The sequence below is a fragment of the Camelus ferus genome, chromosome 35 (genome assembly GCF_009834535.1).
Source record: "Camelus ferus isolate YT-003-E chromosome 35, BCGSAC_Cfer_1.0, whole genome shotgun sequence".
Classification (NCBI taxonomy): Eukaryota; Metazoa; Chordata; class Mammalia; order Artiodactyla; family Camelidae; genus Camelus; species Camelus ferus.
In genome coordinates this window covers 4,016,017-4,033,207 of record NC_045730.1, presented here as the reverse complement: position 1 = coordinate 4,033,207, position 17,191 = coordinate 4,016,017, and the positions used below count along the sequence as shown (strand labels likewise).

At 52.9% G+C, this 17,191-nt stretch overlaps 1 protein-coding gene across 6 annotated transcripts in view; it reads left to right on the top strand.

The window, feature by feature from the left end:
- SFMBT2 (Scm like with four mbt domains 2) overlaps positions 1-16,704 on the top strand; it is a 150,627-nt gene extending 133,923 nt beyond the window's left edge. For all 6 annotated transcript variants that reach the window (XM_032474011.1, XM_032474009.1, XM_032474014.1 and 3 more), the window contains 5 exons: positions 2,785-2,960; positions 4,893-5,059; positions 5,405-5,668; positions 6,337-6,462; positions 11,969-16,704. In XM_032474011.1, the coding sequence (XP_032329902.1) occupies positions 2,785-2,960; positions 4,893-5,059; positions 5,405-5,668; positions 6,337-6,462; positions 11,969-12,109 (874 nt within the window). In that variant the 3' untranslated portion in view covers positions 12,110-16,704. The remainder of the gene's footprint in view (positions 1-2,784; positions 2,961-4,892; positions 5,060-5,404; positions 5,669-6,336; positions 6,463-11,968) is intronic.
- Positions 16,705-17,191: the final 487 nt, after the last annotated feature.

Here is a 17,191-nt window from a genome sequence, read left to right as displayed (position 1 = left end):
TGCGGCCAAGTGTTTTTCCCCCTGGACTCAGGCGGGCAGGATGAAGTGAGAGGCTCTAGCTCCCGCTTCCGAGCTCTTCTCACGTATCCCGACCACGGAAGTATGTCTTTGGCTTATGGTTTTAAGCCTTTTATGGCAGGGAAAGCTCCAGAACAGATTCTTCATTTCATTTAATGGTAAAGAGAAGCGAGGTGCCCGTGTTGGTAACTTTGCAGCCTCACCCAGATGCTCTGTGCACCTGCTGCGGGTGACAGTGGATGGCAGTCGGGTGGGGCTCCCGGCACCTGTCCACTCTGTCTGGGAAGCTGGTATCAGGATCCCCTAGTGTGGAGTCTGCGAGAAAGTAGGGAGGGAGGAGGAGAGGAGTCTGTTACTCTCATACCACGTTGTAATTCTGCTTCCGTAAACTTAGATCGGCTTTTCCTGATGGGGCTGAGTGATGGTGAAGGTTTTACTGAAACACTTGTTTCCACTGAATCAGCCCATCCTTGTCCCATTTTCCACAAGCATTGGCTCCTTTTTCCTTACATCCCTCTTCACGTGTTTTAGGAAGAGTTCCTTTTGGAATTCGGAGGTCTGGGATCAGCAGTCTGTCTTGGGGGCCCCACTTCCACACCCTGACCTGGTTTTCACATTGCTGTTTTTTTACCTTCCATCGTATTTTTTTATGGGACTTTAAGAATCTTGACATTGTGCTCTTTAGAAGAGAGACTTCCAGGACCACGAAGATCATAGAGGAAAACACTGCAGGGAAAAGCGCACTACTCGAGTATTTGTCTTTTTCATTTCCCAAAATAGCAGAGAGAGGCTGTGTTCAGAGCTGTGCTGTTTTCCTTGCGCAGCAGAGCAGAGGCAGTCAGATGACCCCGGAGCGAACGGCAGAGCAGGGCTGTGTGCCCACCTCTGGGGTCCTCAGAGGTCCTGGGGACGTCAGCTGTCATTCAAGGCAGCGGGCTTATCTACGAAGAATTGTGTTTTCATTCTTTCTGTCCAGTGTCAAGCTTCGCACTTCAGAGAAATGAAGAGTGAGGGACACGGGGTCACTGGGGTGTGAAAGACGGTGAGTGAACACAAAGTCCACCTTTTTCAAGTTAGAGTGATTTTTTTTTTTTGCCGTTGATACTTTATAAAAATGACTTATTAGGGGCAAAATATTTTTCTAGTCTTCAGAAGGACAGACAAAAAACAAGTTGAAATAAACTCAGGAGCTATCCATCACATTTATTTCTCTGGCGTCATCCTTCTTAGTAAACCAGATCTACGTTCTGAATGTACTATTTAATCCACAAATTGCAGAAGTGATGGTCTCTGCTGCTACACTCCTCTCTGCGTTAACTGCCTGGTGTCCCCATTGTGTTTTGTGGTTGACTGCTGGACACCTGAATCCAGATGGAACCCGACTTAACGGTGGTTCAACTTAACGATTTTTCAACTTTATGATGGTAGGAAAGCAGCATGCATCCGGTAGAAACTGCGCTTTGAAATTTGAATTTGGGGCTTTCCCTGGGCTGACATGCGGTCCCCACCCTCTCGTGATTCTGGGCAGTGGCTGCAGCTCCCCACCAGCGACAGAATCACGAGGGTGAACAACCGGTACACTCACCGCTGTTCGGGACCCGGAGCGCCTTTCTGTGTTTCACAATCAGTACGGTACTCCATACATGACCCGAGCTATTCAGCACTTTATTATAAAGCAGACTCTGTGTTGGGTGATTCTGCCCAAGCATAGGCTAATGGGATCGTTTCCAGCGTGTTTTGGGGAGGCTCGGCTAAGCTGTGATGTTCAGTAGGTTAGGTGTGTTAATGTGCATTTTCGACTTAGAATGTTTCAACCCAAGATGGGTTTATTAGGGCGTAACTGCCATCATCAGTCAAAAAAGGTCTGTAAATGAGTGTGTGAACGGGCGGGCTGGCGCTGGTGGTGTGGAAACACGAGGCCAGCTTTCTGGGGCAGTTCTTTCTCTCTTGATTTTGCTTAGTTTGTTCCCAAAAAGTAACGCAAGTGTTCTTTGCTAGAGCCACCACTGTGTGCAGTTTTTCTGCAAAATAAATTATCATTCAGGATTTTAACTTGAAGATTAGGGTGCACGTCCAGGGCATCATTTAATGAGGCCAGCTGTTTTGATGTGTTCTCATCCCGGTGGCCTCTGTGGGATGTGAACTAAATAAAGACCTACGATGTGTTGCCAGCTGAGAAACTTATAATTATTTTTCACCAACGGTAGCTTTAAAAACTGTATTGAAAGGCGACTCAACCCTGTTACCAAGAGCTCACCTTTTCCGGCTGCGTGATTTACGTCACGATCTCTGCGAGTGTTTGGAGGAGGTCTGCGGTGCCTGTTTTTAAAACAAGAATCCCTCCCACCTGCGTTCCAGGAGATCTGGTTTCTAGTTTTATGTTGGCGATGTGACCACACGTGGGTTCCCTTGGGCGGGAGACGGGATTGTTCCCCATGCGTTGATGAGCAGCACGTAACAACGTCTAGGTTCCAGAAGCTTTCGGGAGTTGGTGTTAAATTACAAACTGCAGTGAGACCACGCCGAGGGAAATCTTTATTTCAGGATTCTGATTCGTAGTGTCTTCACAGATACTGCCCACAGTACTGGGCATTTCTTAAAAGTATGTTCGTGTGGTCACGAGGCACGATCAGACCCGGCGCTGTGGAAACCTCGCACAGCCTGCCTTGTGGTTAGACTGTCCACGGGCGGCGTTGGGGGCCGCTGGACAGACGAGGCCTGAGTAAGCGGGGCGTCTTGACGTCTCCCCTCCTTCCTTCCTTCTAGGTACAGAGGCAAAACATACAGGGCCGTGGCCAAGATCGTGCGGACGTCTGACCAGGTGGCCGACTTCTGCCGCCGGGTCTGTGCCAAGCTCGAATGCTGCCCAAACTTGCTCAGTCCTGTGCTGGTTTCTGCAAACTGCCCGGAGAACTGTTCCATTCACACCAAAACCAAATACAGTAAGTGCGAATCACGAAAGGAACACTGGTCTGCGGGCCTGCATTGCGGGGCGATGTCCTCGGTGGGCTGGTTCGTTCTTTCTTTTTTTTTTTTCTTTCCCTAAGACTGCAGGGTGATGTCATTGGGGAGCTGGGTGTTTTTCTTTTTTTTTCTTTTTTTAATGTTTTGAATAGCTTTTCATTGGCATTGCTGTGGAAGGATTCTCTAAGATTCACTTGGGAGACGCTGTGTGTTACTCTCCTAGTCCAAGGAAGGGAGGGGCATGGTTAAAAACAGGCCGCCGTATAGCTCACAAAGGTGTACGTCTGTTTCGGAAGAGTCTTCGTTACCCTCCTGGGAGGGGCAGGTGGCCTTCGTGACTTGTGACTTTGTGACTTGAAGCCATGTCCTGTCTCCGGTTGGGCCGGGACCGCGCTCCTGGCCGAGCCACTTCGTGGTCTCTCTAGGTATTCGGGGACTGATGGGTGGTTCCCACCCAGGAGCCCCATGGGGCGTCTCGACGGTTTTAAGTGCCATCCTTGGGGAGGTGCTGGAAACAGAGGATTTTAGTTCTGAAGGAATCCTACACTAGCTGAGCATTTTGCATGAGAGGAAGTTGAGGTCCAGAGGCGGGCGGGGGGATGACTCACCTCTAAGGTACAGCAGCGGGGGACGCATGGGAAGCACGCCTCACTGCAGGGTGGGGGCGGCCGCCCCGCATGCGGCGTTCTCCTCTGGATCCCTCCAGCTATAGGTGAAGGTCCGTCTGGGGCACTTGGTTCTTCCGTGGACGAGTGGGAGTTGCCTGTGGGACAGCTGAGACTGGCTGACGAGAGGACGTGTCTTCATCCTGATCATAACTGACAGCTGGGTCCGTAGTAGGTTTTAGTTAGTTGATCATACATCCAGTTTATAAAGGGTGTCAGTCATTGTTGAAAGTCGGTAAGTGATTTTCTCACTAGCGCGTTAAGTGTTAGCACAGGCGTGCATCTCGGCTGTTGAATTCAGAAGCAGCGAGAGTCTCCACTGAACGAGGAAAGAGTAAAGCGTGTAGCTGTGTAGTCAGTGGGGAACACTGTTTGAAAAAAAGGCCTCCTTATTTTGGCCCCTGAGCTCACAGTCGCCGCTGGTCTTGGTCAGATGGAGGGATGGGGGACTCCCTGGTGACAGGGACCCTCCTGTGGCTGGTCACCATGCTCGTTGACTCTTCACGACTCAGACTTGGGAGCAGTTGTCTGAGCACCTCTGGTGGGCAGGGTGGCCTCTGCTGGGTGCAGGACTGGGGACAGGGAACAGGGGCGGAGAGGAGTCCTATGATAACTGTAGGCACGTTTGGCTTCCCCGCTGTCTCAGTCGGCTCTGGCCGCGTAACAAAGCACCACAGATGGAGTTAATCAGCAGACATCTGTTTCTCACTGTCTGGAGGCTGGAAGCCCCCGACTGAGGTGTCAGCAGGGTTGGTCTCTCCCAAGATCTTTCTCCTTGGCTTGTGGTCGGCCGCCTTCTCTCCGAGTCCCCACAGGGTCTTCCCTCTGCACCCCTGCCTTCTCTTCCTGATCTTCTCAGGATCTCAGTCCTGTCGGAGCAGGGCCTCACCCTTATGACACCATTAACCATCATCACCTCCCTGAAGGCCCACCTCCAAACACTGTCACCCAGGGTTAGGACTTCCGCACTTGAATTAGGATTGAGGAGGGGTTCTGTCCGTAACACCTTCTAAACACGCGGGCATTGGAGAAATGTTTCTTCTCTGTGGAGCTGTTTTCTCAGAATTGTCCCCTGGGGTACAAACGAGATGTCAGGTTTCTACTGTTTCAAGTGAAGAGTGATCTCTCCCCCTCTCCCTTCATCGTTCCTTCTCCCCTCCCTCCCTCCTCCGTCTCACGGCCCCTTCCACGTGGGTACCTGTGTGTAACCTTTTCACAAGGCTTTTATCATTTCTCTCCCTGTAGCTTATTACTACGGCAAGAGGAAGAAGATTGTTAAGCCCCCGATTGGGGAAAGCAGCGTTGAGAGCGGGCACCCTAAACCAGCCAGACGCAGGAAACGGCGAAAATCCATTTTTGTGCAGAAGAAACGGAGGTCCTCTGCCGTGGACTTCGCGGCAGGCTCCGGGGAGGTGCGTTCCGCTCAGCAGCTTCTGACGTTGGATTGGGAAGCAGGGCCCTGGCTGAAGCCTGAGGCCAGGTGGTTAGATGACCCGTGAGCTACCAGGACCCCCTCCTAGTTAGCTGACCACACGTTTGACCTTGTAGCATCTCTGGCTGGGAAGGGGCTGCGATTGGGACCGTGGTCAGAACGGTGGGGTCCGTCTTCCAAGGCCTCGTCGGACACATCTCACCAAGAGGCCCTGCGCAGACGCCTGGGCAGGACAGGATGTGGGGGCGAGTCCAGCCCTGTGCCCCCGACTGCGTTCTCAAAGGCGCTGCCCCTCGCCCCCTCAGCACATTTCTCGTCTTCCTAGGAGAGTGAAGAGGAGGACGCAGACGCCGTGGATGATGACACCGGGAGTGAGGAGACCGGCTCCGAGCTCCGGGACGACCAGACAGACACGTCCTCGGCCGATGTGCCCTCCGCGCGCCCCCGGAGGGCCGTCACCCTGCGGAGCGGCCCCGAGCCTGAGCGCCGGGCGCCCGTCGAGAGGGCACGGAGGGGCCGGAGGGCGCAGGCCACCCCCGGCACCGAGGGGGCCCCCGGGGGCCCGGCAGCCGGCCAGGAAGCAGCAGAGGTAACGCTCCTGCTGCCCAAGCTGGCCTATCCTGTGTCACCAGTGGGGATGGTGTGGGCTGCACTTCGGGGACCCCTGTTTAAGACCCCCAAACCACTAGCAGCTGCTCCAGCTCAGCTCCTAAGTCAGGGGCAGAGGCTTGGTGGTTCCACATCTGACGGAGCAGGACGGTGAACGTCAGAATCGGCCTCTGGGGGAAGTGACTGCCCCCTTTTTCTGGGAGGTTTTAAAACCCGGGGGATGCTTGTCAGGAGTTCCTCGAGGTCCCATCCAATGGTAGGCTTTCCCTTCTTAGGAGTCTGTGTGATGCTATGACATGTTTAATCAGGGTGTCAGGTCTCCCCTGAGCCACGTGTCACACGGGCAGCCGAGAGGCAGGGGCAGTGTCATCACACGTCAAACACACGGAATAGCAGCTTTCAGTCGGGTGCGGCACAGAGAGCCGGCCCCCCTGCACTCAGGATGACACGGCTGCCGTCACTGTGCCTTTTTTTTTTAACCTCTAAAGACGCACACATTGTTGGAGCAAAGTCCTAACCCAGGCAAGCTGCTCAGAGAGCCCCTGGACGCCAGCTGCATCTGCGGCCTGTCTGGGAGGGGGCTGGCAGAGAGAGGTCCCGCCATCCGCGAAGGGGTGACGCGACCTCCCGCTTCCCTTCCCTCTGCAGGAGAAGCAGGAGGAGGAGGAGAGGCTGGTTCTGGAGAGCAACCCGCTGGAGTGGACGGTGACCGACGTGGTGAGGTTCATCAAGCTGACGGACTGCGCCCCCTTGGCCAAGATATTTCAGGAGCAGGTACGGCGGGCTGGCTGCACAGCGGCCGTCCTTGCTCTGAGCCTCCGGGCCGTCTGTTCCAGCCAGCTCTCTGCGGCTCGGCCGTGGCAGGGGATGGGCTGCTTCCTTGTCACTGGAGGGCAGGGGGTGCTGCACATGTGGTCCCACCGGCACCTCCCTGGGGGTTCTTTGCCGTCCAGGGGCGATGGGAACCCTGGCTCTCTGCTTGGTTCTCTGATACCCCTTGTGAGGGTCTGGGGGTCTGACACAGCCTGGCCAGGCTGGAGGTCAGGGCTCCCTGCGTGCCTCTGGGGGGATGGAGGGGTGCTTTCCTGCAGTGGAGCAGTTACTGTCCAAAAGGCTGTGGTCTCCCTAGCGACTGCTTTCCAGTAGAGAGAACAGGCTTCGGTTGGGCCTCTTTTCATCCATGCCCATTGGCATTTCTGGGCAGCCAGCTTCTTGAGCGATGTCTTGGGAGTAAGAGGTCAATCAACAAACCAAAGCCCAAAGAACTAGCTGCTTTGTCATATCTTGGGTCCCACGGTCCCTGGCTGGTCTGCCCTCTTCTTTCCACCTTTCGGGGGCGTCTTCAGTTTGTCTTGTTTATAACATCTAGGGCTTTTACTTCTCTGGACAAATAGAGAAAAGTCTGCCCACTCTGCCTACCCCGAGGCAGAGCCCTCGGTCCCTTGTGCTGCATTTCATGCCGGTTTCACCACTTTTCTTACTTCCTTCACTTCTTTCTCTGACTTGTTTGAAAGCCTGTGGTATGTTAGGTACTGCGCTGAATGATGGATAAATGGGAAAACAGTTGACATAATCCATACCTTAAAAAATGTCCAATCTGGCAGGTGGACTGATGCTCATTTGCTAACACATAAGAAATGCTATGATGTGCCATTAGAAAGTTCAGGGTGGAGCCAGGACCTGCTCTGTCTGCTGTGCGTGCTCGATGTGTTGGAATTTCTTGCAGGGTTTCACAATGTAAATATCTTTCACAACCTTATATTTTACAAAAGTGCTGTTTTCCATGTCATAAATTAAAGATACGTCCATCTAGCCTTTTTTTTTTAAGATTATACAAACAGCCTAGAAAGAGGGAAATTCAGGCATTAAATCAGGAAAGAAACGAGGAAGGGCTCTGATTTCCCTTGTACCCAGTGAACTGCTCAGATGCTCTCCCAAGGCCACCAAAACGCAGTGATGAATCATTAAAAAGCAACTTCATGTGGGTCCCAGCTCCTCCCAGGGGAGAGTCAGTTCTCGCCTTCAGAGGTTTTCTCTGCATCTTCTGCAGACACGCAGTGAGTGCACACCGAACGTGGGAGTGGTGGCCGGCAGGCCAGGCCGCCTCCTCGCTGTGTGACGTCAGCCGCGCCTGCTCTCCGGGCGACACTTAACAGCAGAGAGAAAGGAAGACACTTACCCATAGAGAACGTGGCAGCGAGTGGGTCCCTTCATTGAAAACACACACACAGGAAAGAGAAAGAATTGTGAGAAACATGGGGACTTACGGGATCCGGGGTTTTTTAAGAAGCTGCATCTCTGTCTTGAGAACAAGAGCAAAGCGAAGGTTGAAATCCTGCTGGAGGCATTGCCCGACGCAGTCCGGTGTCATCACTGGCGGCGCCTCGAACACCTCGAACGCTGCACCGCGTTCGAATACGGGCCGAGCGCCGATGACACCGGCGAACACGTGTTCCAGCCGCTCCCGTGTGCACTCAGCGAGCATCCCTGGGCGTCTGTTACGGGCCTTAGAACAGCCGAGAGGCGGATAGGGTTATCGGGGATTTTGTCTTTTTATTTTACTTTATTTTTTCTTTACATTGAGGCATAATTGGTTTACAAGGCTTACACTGTTGTGTTAGCTTCTGGTGTAGAGCATAGTGATTTAGATACATTCTTTTCCCAAAAGGCAGATACAAAAGGTACCGATTGATGTTAGTCTAAGGTTTGGTTTGGTTTGGTTTTTAGACTCAGGTGCCGCTTTTAACCGAGAAGTGTTTTCGGTTGGGTCTCTTACACGATAAAGAGCAAAGACTGTGCTGCGAAGGGTGCGTGGGCCCCGTGTCGGATGCTTTTATAAATAGCTGGTAATCAATCAGCAAGAAAGTGAAAACTTGGGCAAGAGGCGAAAATACTACTTACCACTGGGTCGTCCTTAACTGGACCTTAACCTCTGTTTATAACAATGTCTTGGAAAGTTTCACGCCTTCTCAGGAAGGAAACGTTCCCGAAATTGCCCACTTCTTGAATCAGAAGGGGGCAGGGCCCTCCCTCCACCTGCTCCTCCCACATCAGTTAAAAGCTGGGCCCTCCATACTTCACTTATTTTTCTTCAAGAGAGAAAAAATAGGTAGAATTTAATTGATAAATAGCCTTATTTCTATTTAATTTTCGGTTCCACATTAGGCCATTTTATCTGTCAAAGTAAAAGGTGTTGCTGGCCGGGCTGCCTGAAGTCACGGGCACTTGGGGGTGTTTTTGTTTAATCAGACCTTTAGTTGCTAATTTGCTCTAAGGCCTTTGAGCCCACAGGCCACCGCTCTGATTTGGTGAGGCCTCCAGTGGGTCACTCCAGGCATTGGTAAGAGTTTTTAGATGAACTGGGAGGCGTTAATTGGGGGGGGGGGGTTTATTCACCAGCACTGAGAGAAATCACAGTACACAGAATAACAGCTGTACATCCACTCCCTGGGTTCCAAGCGATAAATTCAGAGACCGTCATAGTCACCCAGGAGCCTTTACAAAAATCACAAACCTCCCGTCACCAGAATAGACGCCTTTTAATTCTGAAATGTTATAGCAACTGCTTAAAAAAACCTGTACTCTGTAATTTCATGCTGCAGGCGTGCACATTACACAGTAAAACTCCACGCGTCTGTAAAGCCCACAGAACGCTCAGGTAAAATGGTGCCTACTTAACCCCCTTTTATGAGCCATACAGTAAGCGAACTACCCAAATTAGTGATTTACTTTGAAAAGAGAAATTGCAGGGTAATTTCAGGTGTAATCCACATGTAGACTGTCCCCTCCTCTTCCTGCTTCTGTAGAACTGAATGTTCCCACCAAGGGGCTGGCAGCCCTCAACTGACCTCTGTATCAGAATAAATGGGATTTTCCCTGTGCTCAGTATAACTTGCTTTCTTTTTAAAAATTTTTTTAATTTTAATTTTTTTTATTTTTAATTTTTTTGGAGTGGAGGCAGTTCGGTTTATTTATTTAATGGAGGTACCAGAGATCGAACTCAGGACCCCATGCACGCTAAGCATACGCTCTACCACTGAACTGTCTCCTCCCCCATCAGTGTAACTTTCAAGTACTTCATCACATTTCATTTCTTAAAAGTGAGGTCCATTTCTGTTAATTCTGTGTCTAACAGAACAAGTGAATTATATAGGCGCATATTTATAAAAACGCATCCTGTCTTCCTCGAAGTCATTCTCTCTTCCAGCAAGCTTAGACTTTGACAGGAGGGGCCCCTCTGGAGCCCATGGGAAAATTAGTGATTGAGCCCGTGGCACCCTGTTCGTATGTGAAGCTCCTCGTAGCACAGTGGTCTGTTCCCAGAGTCTCCAGGGCAGGGGCCTTTGTTTCATTCAGTGTGATATCCCAGGGGCCTTCAGAGTGCCCAGCACTTGGTAGGTGCTCCATAAATGCTTGTTGATTGACTACATGAGCGACCTCCTTCAGTGAAACATGATGCCTGCATATGGTGGCCGCCTTGGGAAATTGTCTGTGGAGAGTTATGCAAATATTTCAGGGCTGATTTTCAGTTGTCATCAACCCGTGTGTCCAAGGATAGCCGTCATGGCCAAGTGCAGGTGTTAGGAGCTGAGCTGCAATTTCCCCCCAAAGTTTAATTTCAGAAAACACCATCGTAGTTCCACTCCTGTCCCTCACTCGCTGTGTGGTCTTAGTTAGATCAGCCAGTTTTGCTGGCCTGCAGCCTCTCTTGTCTGGTTTTGATACCATGTATGTGGGTCTGGCTCTGAGCATGGAGTCAGTTACCAAGCCCCAGACCAGGGGGTACTGTTACTCGCTTCATGACGTTGAGCAGAACGCTCTTTCTCAGTATTTCCAACTCCCCGGACTACAATCAGCCTTATCAGTAGCATCTGAAAGGGAAGTAAAATCACAAGTAAAAGCGCTATGGAAAAGGGAAAGAAAAGATATAAATATAGCTTCAGAAATTCATCAGCCGTTCTACTCATTCGTCTCCTGCTTTCCATGTGGTGGTGGCTGAGGTCAGATCCAAGTCTCAGTTGAGACGTGGCTCAGAGTTGCACACGTCGCAGCTGGTGCTCATCTGTGCGCGAGCAGTAATAGATTGCACTTGCCTCGATGCCTTTGAAACAAATAATTTTTATGGCCGCCCTACGTATCTGGGGGTAACAGTGCATCAGGTGGTTTGTGACACCGACCATGTGATAACATGACACTCACTCTTAGCTAAACCGTCTTTCTAGGGCTAACCGTTCTACCCGTGTTGGTTTTCTGCTTTAGATACTTTCAGGACAGCTGAGTGAACCATTAGTTCAAAGGTGTAAGCTGCCTGTGTGAAATTCAGCAGTACGTGGTGTCGGGGACACATGCCTGCCTGGTCGTGTGGCTTCCGGCAGCCCCGGGGGCCCTGCTTCTCCACGGGCCCGGGGGTCTGGTGTGTGCGCACTTCCGTTTCTGCTTTTGCTCCACCGCCCTGAGTCCTTACCTTGGGTGTGCGTCTCGGAGCCTCATGTATGTCCTCCCTCTGGAACAGGAAGGCTGGCTCGGCGAATAGGAGACGGGGTGGCGCTGACACTCAGTCACCCAGTCAAACGACGTCTAGATAAATAAACCGGATTCTTACAGGAAGTCAGCTGGTGAAGAGGCGGGGCTGTCCAGTGGGGTGATCTGAAAGCTCTGGGGTGAGCCTTTGCACCCTTTCTCCAACAGCGGAGGCAACTTTACAGTCACTGAGTGAATGCCTCCATTGTGGGGCCCGGTGTGTGGAAGCAGAAGGGTACAGGCGACAGCCCAGGGAAGTGGACCCCGAACCCGCGTTCTGGGTGACGCGGGTGTGGAAATGCAGATGGTGGGCGGGGCACGCGTGTCCGACTGCGCGTGTTCTCTGGAGGATGGTGCTGTGCCCTGCCGATGATGAACTGGCAGAGCTTGGCCGGGGAGGGAGTTTCCTGTTAGTGGAGAGCCCTTTTCAGTGCTCACGGGTCACAGCAGAGCAGAGGAGGGACACCGCGCACAGGACGGGCTGGGTCTGGGGGCGGGGGGCTTCCGGGGAGATGGCGGCCCCAGCCCACCCATTCCAGCTCTTCCTCCCCTCCTGCCCAGGCTGGTGCATTTCACCGTAGCCGACATTTCTTGGCGAAAAGATTTTATGAACGGAAAGATGAGACAGCCGTCAAGGAAGAGGCCCTCGGAGCCAGCGCTCCCCAGGCTGGGAGGAGACGAGCGCCCCCACCCCCGCGGCTCGCGTGTCCCGGTGCGCACCGTCCCCCCCTCGGCTCTAACCTGGCTTGTCTTCCCGCAGGACATCGACGGCCAGGCGCTCCTGCTGCTGACTCTCCCGACGGTGCAGGAGTGCATGGAGCTGAAGCTGGGGCCGGCCATCAAGTTGTGCCACCAGATCGAGAGGGTCAAGGTGGCCTTCTACGCCCAGTACGCCAACTGACGGCGCCCGCGCCCGGGCGGCCTGCCGTCTCGGCCGTGCCGGGTCTGGGGGGGGGGGGGGTTCCAGGACAGGAACTTCTGTTTTCCCGGGATGCATGAGATGGTCCATGCACTGAGTGTCCCCCCAGGGCGAGCAGCACGAGGGCCTCCTCCGTCCACCAGCCTCTGCGTGTTCCCTCGTTTCCAAAGCCCCCCCGGGCACCGCGGCGGCGGCGGCGGCGGCGGCGGCGGCTCCTGGAGCGTGTGACTCACAGCGCTGGCGCCAAACCCGCTCCCCGCCTTTCCCCCACCCGAGCCGGGCGGCTTCCTCTGTGCAGGGTTTCCTCAGCCGAGGCCCACGGCCTTTTGAAAACTGAGGCGGGCGATGTCTCTTCCGCGGTGACGCAGGAGGAGCCTGGCTGTGCTCCCTCAGGCGCGCTGTGTTCCTAGACGCCTCCTTCACGCCCACGTGCGCCCGGCCGCCACCGCCGCCTGCTCTCCCGCGCAGCTCCGGGCGCCGTTCCGGGATGGCTAGAGAAGGAAGGACTCCCCCTGTCAGAGGAGCCCCGGAGGGGGTCTGGGCAGTGAAGGAGGCCGCGCACCACCGCGGGGAGACGGATTTTCCTGCGTGACGGGCACATCTGGAAGTCTGCAGCGAGGAGGTGTACCTGCCGTCTTTTATGGAACCTCCAAGATCTCTGACGTCCCGGTTTAGTTGTGACCAGGGCAGGGAGGGACTCTCAGTCTCTCGGGGAATGCTGAGTTGTGCACCGGAGGCAGAGCTGAATCACGGAGAGCGAGCGAGAGGGGCTTGAGGGAAGCTGTGGGTACCCCAGCTGCATCCCCTTAGAGGAGTGCAGTCCTCGTCAGCCCCGCCCTGCACACGCCTCTGCGATGGGGTGAGGACCAGCTCTTGACCCGGCCAGCGGCCTGTGCTATGATCCTGGCTGACGATGACTCACTCTGGACCTCCTCCCGTAAAGGGACAGGTCTGAACTCCTGCCAGCTTGGCGGTGGCAGCGTCCTGCCCGTGCTGTCTGGGAAGGGGCCAGCTGGGCCACGGGGAGAAAAAGGACAGTGACCCTGTGAGTCCCCCAGCTCACCCTGGCTTAGAGGTGGCTCAGGACACTTCTCGGGCAGTTTGCATCCGGCCCATCCTGTCATTTGCAGCGAGATCTGTGGCTCGGGGAACCGGCTGGCCTCTTGTACCAGGCACCGCATCTGTGCACGCCCGGGAGGGATTCGAAATATTCTTTCAAACCCAAACAGACTCCCGTACTCTGCGGTGGCAGTCGCCCAAATGCCTTTTTAAACTTAAACACGAGGAAGCTGGGCCCGCACCTTGTCCAGGGTGGACGTGAGAAGCAGGGGCTGCCCACCCTTCTCTTAGTTCCTGGCCATGATCACCTTGATCCCTTCTCTTACACGAGGGTCTCAGCAGCTCTGGTGACGCTGTCCTGGGGGGGCTGACGAGCTGCTCTCCTTTCTGCTCCACACGGAGGCCTGGTTATCTGTCAGACTTTGAGACGCTTCGTTACAAATGTAAACCCTGATCGACATTCTGTCACTGACACAGATGAGAATGGAAGACACGTAGTGGTGGATACTATAGGCTCCCCGTGGCTGGTTCCTGCAGTTAGGCTTCAGCGTCTGGCAGGGGACCTTGCCTGGACGCCTGGGTGGCACAGACCTGTGTCCTGGTCCGTGCAGACAGGAATCACTGGCGATGACTCGGGCCTGGCTGGCACTTGGATTTCTCTCCTCTGAGCGCAAATTTTGATCCCCTCTTGGTTCCCCGACCCTTGCCTCCTCAGCCTCTCAGCCACGTGCTTTTGGCCTTCAGTGCCCAGCCCGGTGGAGTGGAACCCTGTCCAACAGTTGGGAGGAGCATCCTGTTCAAGGTCTTTGGCATTTTCCTGCCGTGGACGCGTTTACAATCCATCACGGTGGCCTTTTCAAGCTGAGCTGTTCCTGCTGCGTTTGGGATAGGAGTGAAGGATGGCGAGGGCTGCTGCCCAGCGTGGTCCTTCAGAATGAGCATCACCTTCTCCAGCCCTTTCCAATAACAGCTCCCCGGGGGGCGTCTCAGGAGCCCACCCAGGGGAGCTGGAGCCCTCCCGCCGGGCAGCCCTGGTGAGCCATGGCCACCCGTTGTGGGGGCACATTTCTTGCTTCCCGAGACTCTCCCTGTCCTCAGTCTCTGCGGATCACATCCGCTTGGTGTGTGCCGGGGAGGAGATGCCGCGGCCGAGGCAGAAGAGGCCGGGCCCTGCGGCCAGCGTCACGAAGCCTGTCTCTGCCACCTGCCACTTCCCAGCCCCTCCCTGAGCCCGGAAACCTTTCAGGGCCAAGAAGATGCTTCTGCTCTGAGCATTGTCAGTGTCCTCCAACTCCGATTCTTGGGGGATTTTGGTGACAGTGGGTGTGCTTGCTTGAAGATCATGTTCATGTCTCCATAGGCTTCACCTCTTACCAGCTCTTGTCTGAGAAAAGGGGCCGGTTTCCCAGGACCGTTCTACTGCGTGTTACTGTTCTGTCTCCTTTTGGCAGGAAGAGTCCATATCACACCACCGCCTGCGCCCAGCGTTTCTGGGCTAAAGCATCTGGCCAGCGATGCCCTCTCCCCTCTTCATCCCCAGATGCTCTGATCCCCCACCGTCTCTCTGACAACGCTGGGACCAGAGTCCTCCCTCGTGTGTGCCTGGGTCCTGCGCATACTGCGTGGCCCCTCTCCTCCCGGAACTGGCCGAGAAGCGTGTTTCCCCTCCGGGCCAAGCAGTCACTCCGCGGTCTGGGCCGCGCATAACCTGAAAAGCAGAAATAAAAATGCAGCCTCGCCTTTAATGCTGAGAGTTCCTCCCTCGATCCTGCCCTAAAACCAGCAGAGCCTGAGTCGACCTCTGACCTCTTGACCGCCTTTATCCTGTGTTAGGGAAACATCCTATCCACAGAAGTGTCAACCTAAACAACCCGAAAAGAGCAAAGCATAACCGGCATTTACAGGAGAACGTCTTCGCTTAAAAGAAAAATAGCAACAGAGAACTTATCCATCACTTCTAGAATTGGGTTCATTTGCTCCAGGTTGGACTCGCTCTGCGTCTTTGAGCTGTACAGCTGTGCGGTTGTTTTGCCTTATGTGACCATGTTTGAGGGGTGATTTCCTGTGTTTGCTTTGATTTGTTCAATAAATGAAAATGACTCAGATCTTTTCACCGCCGCCACCTCCCTGCAGTCTCTGGAAGGTTGATCGTGATCCGCCTTTGAAGGCTGGTTCCGTTTCCTGAATTCACGTCCTAGAGTTTTGAGTGTTATCAGGCTGTGCTGAGGCTGGCCTTTACCTCTTAAACCAAACACCCCTTCCTGAGGGCTGTTCTCCCTTTGTTTTGGAGGCCTTTTGGGGGTTTCACACTTCGTTGGTAGAACACCCGTTTGTATTTATTTCTGTCGATAGAACTTAGAAAAGCGCTCGTGCGAAAATCTTTGCGGTTTGAACGTCAGGTTGCTATTTGGGTAAGATGGAGAATCTAAGCTCCAGTCTTGCTTTCTTGTCTTGAGAAAGTTGTGACCAAGCGTGCAGTTATTTGGGGGGAAAAATGGTAAATTAAGGTATCTGTAGTTTTGAAGGGAAAAATATCTTTGCAGAGACATACACGGCCCCTGACTCTTTTGTGCAATAATCAAACAGCAAAGGAAGGCTCTGTTGGCAACTGTCACAGTGGAACGATTAGCTTTTTCCTTCACTGTTCTTTTCTGTTCAAGACTTTTCTGAAAATTGCTTTACTCCCTTCAGCTCGGTTGAATTTTCAGGTTGGTTGGTTAACCCTCCCAGCTTTGGCCCCTGGAGTTGCTTTACCCCATAGCTGGAACACGACGTGATATGATCACATTGTGCCAAGTTTGACCCAGTTGACTGACCTAAAAATTCAAAGTGCTGACGCACGGTGCTGCCTTGGGTTCTGGTTCGTAAAGGCGTCTCTGGTTTAGATGAGCAGCAGTAACGCACTTCCCTGAGACGCACACTTTCTGTCTCACTGGTTTTGTTTAAAAATGGCCAAGATCGGGTACCAGCGAGTGCCAGTAGGTCAGGACCTCTGTCGCCGGACGGAGGGGGGCTTCCTACGGCCCGAAGAGGCGCGTTGAAGAAAAAGTGAAGTTCTGACAAGTGCTTGTTGAAAGTCACCTGATGATGGGAAACTGGAGACAAAATGTTTTAAGTGACAGAAAAAAACAGTTGTCTCGTTTGTTCTGCAAAACGGGAGTGGCATGATGTCTGGAAACGTAAACTCTCTGTCCTCGTGACCGTCCAAAGCCCTCTTGCTGTTTCGCATTCCAGTTTGAATAGTTTGTATCGGAATTTGATTCGTATCTTGTGTGTTTTGGTGCATAAAAGGGAAAAAAAATTGGTGTTTTTGCTTTCGAGGTTTGCAGGACGAAGGGCATGTTGTTGGTTTGCTGTAAGATTGTATTCTGTATATATGTTTTCATGTAAATAAATGAAAATCTATATCAGAGTTATATTTTAATTTTTATTCTAAATGAGAAAAAAGAAACCCTTTTTACTTGAAGAAAATTGTAAGCCACGTTGTTAATAAAGTGAAAATAAATTCTATGGTGGTGTTTGTGTCTTTGTGGAGAAACTTATTAAGTATTATTTTTAAGGTTTGTGTTAAGATTATTTTTTTTTCCCTCCTGCCAGGCACTAAAGCCAGTGTTTATAGGGTTTTAATAACCATGGTTCTCAAAATCCTCTTACGTCTCAAGGTCACCTGCCAGCTCTGAAAACTTGTTACTTAGGAACTTGTGTTTATTCTTTGTATTAAAACATTACTCTGTATGCTCACAAGAGGGCCTCTAGCCTTCCCATTTTCCATGATTTTAGTTATTTTATGATTACTTGGTGCATTAGTTGGAACACTATTTTATGTCACTGCCCTGAGTGTGTCACAGACAGGTCCTGGGCGTCCACGTTGGAAGAGGGAGAGACACCTTCGCACCCGTCTCGGGGTCTCTGTCGCCAGGGAACACGCTGCTTTCTCTCCCCTCATCCGCGGCTGCCTCGGGTAGCACCCCTGGGGACAGGTGAGGTGAGGGGGTAAGAGGCATG